The sequence below is a fragment of the Populus nigra genome, chromosome 3 (assembly GCF_951802175.1).
Source record: "Populus nigra chromosome 3, ddPopNigr1.1, whole genome shotgun sequence".
NCBI lineage: Eukaryota > Viridiplantae > Streptophyta > Magnoliopsida > Malpighiales > Salicaceae > Populus > Populus nigra.
The window spans coordinates 18774490-18784295 of NC_084854.1; the positions used below are offsets into that span (position 1 = coordinate 18774490).

Genomic DNA, 9806 nt, shown 5'->3' on the forward strand with positions numbered 1-9806 from the left:
CCAGAAACATTCTGGGGGGAGCCAGTTATAAGTATATATGCCAAGAATATGTTTGATCACACCACGAAAGTTCTACCTCCACAAATGACACCGTGGAAGGAGTGATGAAGCCAGGACAAGCTTCCAATGAAGAGCCTGGCTGCTTTTCGCAATTCAGGTTAATTGAAGATCAAAACCACTAAATCCCACATCAATTTCATATATCGGGAAAAATCATAGGCAAGTGCTTAGATAACCAGCAGAAGCTACCCAAGAGTTGGATGTACGACCCATCAATGGGGGAATGCAGAGCTATTATCGCCTCAACCTTCTTCGATACATCTAAAAATGAACCTTCTTACACACCCCAAACTGAAAGACCACACAACAGGCATTAGCCATATTCACAAAGATATATCCAGTTTGTTCACCCTATTCCCCACTAACATTTCACTTCCTCCCACCGACCATACTTTCGCCAGATGATCCTGACAAGCTTGGTGGTCTGCTGCTAGTCATTGTATACCTTCCATCCGCATTTCCAAGAACATTTAGATCTTCAAACAACCTGTATGGGGGAACAAAGGACTGCTTTTGTCCTGGAGCTGCAGGTATCCTAGAGGCGGAACTCATCCAAGGATCACCATTCATGGTTGATCCATTGCCTGCTTTTGTGGGAAATGAGTTAAATTGTCGCACAGGTCTAGCAGCTTGCACCGGTGTATAAGATGCAGTTTTGTTGGCCCGGGGAGATGAAAACATATTATTTGTAGGAGACATGTGATTTTGGTTGTTGAGATTACCAGTGCAAGCTGCCCAGGGTGGAGGTGGGTAGCAAGACGAGTACCGAGGATGTTGCAACTGGAACTGAGGATGTAATTGTGGTTGAGATTGGGGCTGCAAGTACAGCTGAGGCTGAGGCACCGCTTGCTGCTGGGGTTGAGGTTGCAACTGTTGCAGTGGTTGAGATGGAGGTGGTAACTGGTGCTGCTGAGTTTGATGCTGTAACTGGGGTTGAGATGGAGGTCGTACTTGGTGCTGCTGAGTTTGAGGCTGGGCCCATGGAACGACATAGCTGCTGTATGGAATGGGCCCATGGTTTACAGGATAAGTTTGAGAAACATACGGATAACCTTGTGTATTGGAGGAAACATGTATTTGAGGCATGGTTTTGGAGACTGGTGGGGTGTGAGGGGAGGTTGATGTTGACAAGGTGAGGCTCAAAAAGTCAATCATATCCTGCTCTTTCATGGTTCTTACTGGTGCAGGTGGATCAGGAAGAGCCAGAGCACTGCATGGGGAAGAGGTTGATGCAATGGGCATGCCAGCATCCAATGGCACAAGAGCCCCGTTTGTTCCACATGAGCTTTGAGATGACATGGAACGTGTTTTGGAATGCCTGTGTTCACAGAACAAAACAAGTGCAATTACTGCTTCGAGATAAACCAAAGTCTTGGTAAACACCCATGATGCAGAGCATGAACAGAGGAAACGGATAAATAATTTGTAAGATCTCCATAAAGGTTGGCCAGCTACCAAAGTAAAATAAATTGAGTGGTCTTTTATTCACCAATTACTGCTCCCGTTGCTCCACATACTTGCCATAGTTATGGTCAAGGTTTATTTCCTACCTCATGATTGCTTTACGATGGGTTCCGTAGTGGTAGAACTGCTATCTCCCTTGTGTATGTAATGTGAAAATAATTTAATAGTTCAGGTCACCAATGAAAAATTATATAAGATTATTTTCATAAGCATGAGCTACCTCCGAGCTAGCTGTGCGAAGCCATCCTCCTCTTCATCCTCTTCATCTATAGCGCTCCTTGACACATTAGGAACTGGTATGGTGGAATTAGTTGTAGATCTTGGGCTGGCATCCCTTGCTTCAGTCGGCTTGATGTCTGAGGACCATCCTTCACTTGGTTTGGCGCATAAGCTTGTAACTTGAGTTGGCATTGGAGAGCCAGAAGCAATAGCATCATGGTTTGCAAGCAAGATTTGCATACTGTCATTTAGTTCGAGACCCTTACCAAGAAGTTCCTCGTCCCTGCATCATGACCAAGGTACTTTCAGATATTCATACACCAGACTGCATGGGATCAACACACACATGCATGGAGAAACAAAGGCAAGCATACAGTTACCAGTCTTGTATCAAAAACAAGTTTTCAGCAAAATAGACATCTAACGAGTAACTGACCCTGTTGTAGCTAGCATCTGCATCAACTTTTTCTGGTTCGACCGACACCGGTCGACAAGATCAACTATCACTTCATCTTTTATAGCCTGAGAAGACAAGCAGGACCACATCTCAAATATTTTCCTCAATTGTTTCGCTAAGGTAAAAAGCTCACTGCACATACCTCATGGTTTCCAGGGTTAACAGCTTGCAGCATATCATTCAAGAGCTCCATAACATCCCACATGGAATCCAAGCCTGACAAACTATGATAATTGAGAAAAATATCAGTCAATACAAAACATGAGATTTGGCAATTTTGAGAATACATCATAGACAAATACAACGTGTAAACCAGCGGTTGATCCTAACCTTAAGCATTCAATCTCTGCAGCCATTGTTTCATCAAGTCTTCTAGAAGAATTGCTAGGCATTCCATAACCAGGTTGGGTAAGCCTCAATGTTGGATTGGTTGCCGGTGGTGTAAATATTGGAGCTGCATCTAATGATCGCTGGGGAAATTCAACTCCAGCACGCTGCCATTCGCACACCCCGTAACTAAAAATTAATCTTTCTGTATAGATTCCATGTAATATGGCATAATTTGTTAATTAATTACTATGAATGAAAAAACTTTTGATCTGGCTGTCATAAAGGCATGTAAGAGCATATGAACAATATTCCATCCAAAGGACTTGGCTTGCATCTCATTTGAATGCAATCATCTATAGCATCATTTGATGGCACTCTTATTATGAATCATGCATTGTTTTTAACACGGATCAAATTAAATCAAGACCATATCTTTCTAGCATTAAAAATTAAATTAAAAACCAAATTAAAAAATTGACAGCGCACTGTAATCCACAACAATATTTGGTTGGATACAAAACCTATAAATTATGTTTAGATCAGGGGCTTATCAGTCTAGCATTCAATGATTATTGCCCCACTTCCAAAGTCAACCAAGTAAAAATTTCATGCAAGAGTTGGCACACATACTGAACCCAGCAAGAGCACATCAAATAAAATAATAGAATATTTTAGCGAGATACTTACCCTTAATTCCTCATATGCCCAATAATACTGAGGATGTTTTCCTCCAGGCCCACCAAATGCCTCTTGCCACGAATCAAGCAAAGCCAGAATCTTATCTCTCACATGCATATCTGTCTGCACAACCATTTAAAATATGTGTTAAGTTAAGATTGAGGCTTCCCCCAGCCTAGCCCCTTTTTTGTTTTTGATGAAGAGTGATTAGATGAGAAAAATACAAACATCAAGGTTTCGACTTTCTCATGAAAAATCAACCACATTCAATCTTATTTGAGATCAATGGAGGCCTCAGACAACATAACATGGAATTTTTTGACATCAAAACCAAATAGCTCATTGAGAACTGTGGTTTTTATGGCAAAGGCACCAATAAGTGGCAATCATATCAAAACAATTTATCTGTTATCCCAGTTAAGATGGGCCAAAACTTTTGCTTATACTACTCTTAAATAAACCCGATTACGATTTCTCCTGAAATATTTTGGCTGGCCTAGTTAAAAGTTTTTAGATAAACAACCATTGCTGGAATTCCCATAAAACACACAGCATAACAATGTATCAATTGCAAAACACAAATGGTTCCACCACTTTAATGTATATGCAAAACTCCATTTGACTATTAGACATTCTGCTGACATTTATCCTTTTGGTTGCTGGAGTTCAGAATTTAACATCTTGAAAACAGAATGTCTACAGAATTACAATTACAAAGGATTCTAAAGAAGGGAATCATATATACTGATTTCTAACACATATTAAAAAAGAAAAAAACTCTACAGAGATGGTAAAATTGTGGATAATTACTTCTAGCAAGAATTCAAGGAGTTACCTTCTTCTTTATGATTTTCACCATTTCCCCCAATACATTCTTTTCAGCAATTTGAAAATGGACATAATCACCACAGTTCTTCACCATTGTCTCCAAAAGCTACAGAGAAAGTTTTGCACTCAATTAAGCAAACCCAAAAAACCAAAAAAAAACGAAGAAGAAAGAAAACTTTATAAACAACGGAGCTTCCTCGAATGCCAAATAGATAATTCAAATCCGTATTTTGGTGCAAAAATCAAAAGAATTTCACATTCCAAAACACACATTTGAATTCGACAAAACCATAATCGAAATAAAAGCTTAAAAAAAAATAGAAAAATTAGTGAATTCAAGAAAACAAAAGGCTACCGTCAAAGCGAGTAGTTGGACTTTAGGGCTCTTGTGCTGCAACCTTTTCTTCAAAGCTTTCACTACATCTTTGGCTTGCCTGATCACCAAACAACACAACATAGTGTCTACAAAAAACCCACTTGAAAAAAAAAACACCATTTCTTCTTATAAATTATTTCTTATAAAATTAAAATTCTTTCCGGAAAAACAAAGCATACTGATTAACCGTTTTCAAAGATGTAAGCTTCAATTTCAGTTACAACACCTAAGAGAATTAAGAAGCAGAATCTTTAACACGTACGTATACGTATAAACATACGTATACAAATGCACAGGATAAAAAAACCCACCTGTTATCAAAACGTAAAATTCTGGATAAAAACATAAAAGAGTTAAAAAAGAAAAAAAAAGGAATTACCAGTGATGAGAATTAACGGAGTCACAAATATCAATATTCATGGTCCAATCAGGACCGATTAAAAGATCGCTTGTTGCTTTATCAACGGCTACTGTTGCCGAAGAAGACGAACCCAAACCCATCCCCATAGCAAGAGCCATCAATCTCTCTCTTTCTTTACTTGTGTTTAGCTCGTTTTCTGGGAGTGTTGTTTGACGACAAAATTGAAGGTGACGGTGATGAAGATGATGATGATAAAAAGAAAGTCTCTCTCTTTCTTTCTCTTATTAATTATTTTCTTGTTTGGCAGGAAAGAAAATCAATCTAGGCCTTCTTGGTTGTTTTCCTTCTCTCTTTCTTTCTTTATCTGGGTCACTTCTCATTGATTTTCTCCCCTTTCTTTTCATTATTTTTTGACTCGCCATTTTCTTTCAGCCTTCTCTTCGCGGAAATGTCGTTTCCTTTTTCTTATTTCTCCTTATACATTATTTTATTAGTTGATAAACAAATTTCTTTAAATTAGAAAAATTGTCTTACATCATACAGAAATATCATGTATTTACTTTTATTTTCTTTAAAAAAAGAGTGTTTTTGTGAAAGGAAAAATATAATATTTGTGTTTTTGTATGTTAGAATAGAGAATAAAGCATGATTAATGGTTTTTTGCATGTTAGAATAGAGAATGAGAATCTGATCCTGCCTCTTGCTTATTTTATTTTAGTTTTATGGACCAAACTGTTTTTCTTTTTCTTTATTTTTCTGGGTGTTTTTTTTTATGATTTTAAGCTTATTTGTTTATATGTTTTAAAAATATTTTTTAACTTTTTAAATATATTAATATTAAAAAAATTAAAAATTAAAAATATTTAAAAAAAACAAACACTTAACAGGTTTTTTGTCAGAATAATTTGAGAGAGAGAGAGATTAGAGGGTGTGGTCGTAGAGCGGACAAAAATGATTATCAGAGGTCAGAATCAATCAGGGTGGGGCTTTGTCTGTTAAAGAAAAGTGGAGGTCAGTTTTGTCATGCAACCCACAAAACATGGGTGGTTTTTACACCTTTTTATGTTTTAAAAATATTTTATTTATTTTTTTATTTTAAATTAATATTTTTTTTATGTTTTGATGTGTTAATATTAAAAATTATTTTTAAAAACTAAAAAAGAATTATTTTAATATATTTTAAAAAAAAAACATTTTAAAAAATAATAATAACTACATTTCCGGACAAGCTTGAAATTCATAGAGATATTGCCAATATTAGACATTGAAGTGAAAAGAGAGCATACTGTAAACATAGGATTGTTTTGGCTGTTTCTAAGCAGTTCGATTTTACTTGTAAGAAAGTTCATTTATGACTAGCATCCTTTGTGAGGCTGTTTATGCCAAATACTGCACACTGTCCCACGTCATCAAATATTTTCCTGCAAGGTGTTTTTTTTTTTTTTTTTCTGGAGAATCCAGGTTTGATATAGTAATATTTGTTTTAATGAAATATAGGAAAAGTGGTGAAAAATAATTGTTTTCATGAATTCACCCGTTTGAATATGATTTAGTTTTTTTAAAATCTAAAAAGATAAAATAAAAGAGAGATATGAACTGCTTGCCCAGGTTTGAAGCTTGCCAATGATTATTAAAAAAATAATCTCCAATTAATGGCTATTCACAATCAACAGCTTGCCCAGTATCAGCAATAGGATAAACACTAGCTATTTCTTCCGCTCTTGCTTGTATGTTTTTTTTAACAAAAAAAAAATGATATACATTCTATTCTGACAATTTTTTTTTTACATAAAAAGATTATAACTCTAAATCAAAAAATTTATGTAATCACTAATTAAATAAATTGATAATTATTTGTGTAAATAAATAAAAAATCATTAACGATAAATAAAAAAATAATAATAAATACAAATCAAGATATTTGATATCGCAACATAGAATATCTACTTGATTATGTTTACTGAATTTATTTATTAAAATCAAAATTTTATTCAATCAAACGATAATAAAAATAGATATGCACATGAAATTAATTAAATAAAAAAAAAACAAATCCTCCACACATGTTAGAAACATTATCTAAAAATAAATATTTATTTTTTAAAAAATATTTACTCTTATATATAAAAAAATTCATCCATAAAGACATTAATAATTAGAAAAGATCATGCCCCTTTTTTCTTTTGGTATCCCTCCACTGAATAACTTACACAGATGACTGTTTGGAAAAGTGGAAACCTCTAAATTTTATTATCAAATGCTTGCTAATAATAAATATTTGTTTTTGTAATTCATGATTTATCCATTCAAACCTCACTCACAAGGTGATGGTGCGTGGGTTCGAACCTTCCTCTGGGAAACTCGGCTTAACTATATATTGTACATCATTTTATATATCATTGCAGATTGCAGTAGTGAATTTTTTTTTGAAAATTTTAATTGGATCATTGAATTTTTATTTTACAGTAAAAATATTTTTGAATCTAAATTAGCATTTAATTATATTTTTTTAGAAGGGAGGGTTGAATTAAAAGATAAAGAACTAAAATGAAAAAAATAAGTAAAATAGGTGGCAACTTTGAAATTTATCTTATAAGTTTATTTTCATCCCCAATCTTTTTTAAGCTCTTAAGTAACCGGTCCTTTTAATTTTAAAAAATTTAATTTTGATGCCTAACTTTTTTTTTTATTTTCCAGTCCTTTATGGTTGGAAGAGAGAGGGACTTATTGAATTTCAGCGTAAAAAAAAAAAATACCGTTGGTGATGATTACAACCACTAAATTTGTTCATTTTTATGTCAAATGATTTCATACAATGATAGAAGTTCGAACTATGTGTTTTTTTTAATCTTGAAAGTGCCTAAAAAATATATATGAGCTTAAAATGATTTTTGATTTCAGGATCATTTCAGGTTTTGAGGCATTTGTTTCCATGTTTTTTAGGCTATGGATTCGTTTAACAAGGTTGGAAGAGAGAGGGACTCACTGGACTTCAGCGTAAAGAGAAAAGATTGTCGTTGGTGACAATTACAGCCACTAAATTTGTTTATTTTGTGTCAAATGATTTCATACAATGATAGAAGTTCGAACTATGTGTGTTTTTTTACCTTGAAAATGCCTAAAAATATATATGAGCTTGGAATGATTTTTGATTTCATGATCATTTCACGTTTTAAGGCATTTGTTTTCATGTTTTTGCAGATATGAATTCGTTTAACAAGGTTCATAGAATGTTTTATAGGTGTTTTGTATCAAAAATAGATTGAAAATGATTTTTTATGTGAAAAAAACATAAACCTTATTTTTTCGATCACCATAACAGGTGGAATCTAGATGACATATCATCTATTTTTTCTAGAGAAACCCCCCCCCCCTCCACTTATAAAAAAAGGTCCATACACATGCCATTTCTTGATGGGACAGGCGCTCGGCCTGACTTTCTAGGCTTAGCTGCGCATGTTCTCATTCTTTTCTTTTATTTTCTTTTGATTTTTTTAATTAATACTTTTTTTACATGTTTTTTACATATTTTTATAAGTTTATGTTTTAATTAATACTCATTCTCTATAATTATTTTAGCTTATTTAACATTTTTTAAATGGAAATATTTTATTATTATTATCTTGGGTGTATTTAATTTTTGAAGAGATTAGTATGATTCATTTGTAATTGTTTTATTTTATTTCATATAGATTAAGTTTATTTTTAAAAATTATCTTTTTATAATATTTCTAATATGTGTAACTTTACATCATATTTGTTTCCTTTTATTTTATTCAATAAATTTTACATGTGTTTTAATTTCTATTATAAATTTATTTTAATAAACAAATTCATTAAATACAGCCATGTAAATGATTCATGCAAAGTTGTTAAAATCGTGTTTTGACTCGTAAAATTGTACGATTTTACAAGTCAAAACATGTTTTACGTGCTGAATCGTTTGAAAAAATCAAAAATGGGTGAAATCGGGTTGAAATCGAGTGAAATCATTCAAATCGGATGAAATCGCGATTTGAGGACCGATTTTACGATTGTAACAAAATGCATGCACTTAAACAAAATGTCCTCCCCCATGGTCCAACTGTTAGGCGCTTATTGGATGTGGAAATGCACAGTCACGCCATGTGGTCTTCACTCTTCAACCTTCAGTCACAAAAGAGTCTTCAGTCTTCACTCCTTCTCTTTCACCGAACAAATCCCTAATCCCCTTTTCTAATTAACCAACCAGGCACCGATCACACCATATAAGCTGTTTCCAGGGGTTTCAGGCTATTTGGGCAAGCCGATCATTTATGAGGTTAAAGAGATCATGGAGGGAATGATGGATCTAAATGAACATTATAAGATAGGAGTATCGGTATACAAGGCCAAAATCAATGGTTGGGTCTTGGCAATGAAGAAAACCAAGGATGATGTCACAGAAGAACTAAAGATTTTGTAGAAAGTCAATCATGCAAATCTGGTTAAACTAATAGGGATGTCATCTAGATTTGACAGAGAAGGAAATCGCTTCTTGGTCTATGAATTTGCAGAAAATGGATCGCTGGAAAAGTGGTTGCATCCCACCTCTGAATCTTCCTCAAGCTCTGCGGGTTTCCTCACTTGGAGTTAAAGGTTACATGTAGCACTAGATGTGGCCAATGGCCTGCAATACATGCATGAACACACTCAACCAAGCATCGTTCACAAGGATATTCGAACAACAAATATTCTTCTTGATTCCACATTTCGAGTGAAAATAGTAAATTTCTCAATGGCTAGACCTGCCACAGACTCATTGATATCTAAAGTTGATGTATTTGATTATGGAGTTGTTTTGTTACAATTGGTAATGAAAAGTTATTTAAATTATGTATGAATTTTTATTTAAAACATGTATTTTAAAGTGCTTGAATAATGTATGAATTTTTATTTGAAGCATGTATTTTAAGGTACTTGAACTATATATTAATTTTTATTTGAAGCATGAATTTTTTGTTAATGTATTTTAAAATTCCTTATGATTTTAAGATTTTACGATCCGTTTTTAC

The 9806-nt window shown here is 33.9% G+C and overlaps 1 protein-coding gene across 1 annotated transcript; it reads right to left on the reverse strand.

Moving 5' to 3' along the window:
• Window positions 1–162: 162 nt before the first annotated feature.
• On the reverse strand, window positions 163–5247 carry LOC133689133 (TOM1-like protein 6). The gene is made up of 9 exons (XM_062108894.1): window positions 4792–5247; window positions 4392–4470; window positions 4044–4142; window positions 3218–3331; window positions 2531–2694; window positions 2343–2424; window positions 2180–2265; window positions 1745–2026; window positions 163–1378 (listed from the first exon to the last, which is right to left on the reverse strand). The coding sequence occupies exons 1-9, from the start codon at window positions 4929–4931 to the stop codon at window positions 430–432; spliced, it is 1995 nt and encodes a 664-aa protein (XP_061964878.1). The 5' UTR covers window positions 4932–5247; the 3' UTR covers window positions 163–429.
• Between the last annotated feature and the right edge of the window lie 4559 nt (window positions 5248–9806).

Coding starts and splice junctions, on each gene's coding strand:
- LOC133689133 (XM_062108894.1), bottom strand. CDS start 4,931: ATGGCTCTTGCTATGGGGATGGGTTTGGGTTCGTCTTCTTCGGCAACA. Junction 3,332..4,043: donor TGAAAATCATAAAGAAGAAG/GTAACTCCTTGA, acceptor ATGGTTGTGCAG/ACAGATATGCATGTGAGAGA. Junction 2,266..2,342: donor TTAACCCTGGAAACCATGAG/GTATGTGCAGTG, acceptor TTGTCTTCTCAG/GCTATAAAAGATGAAGTGAT.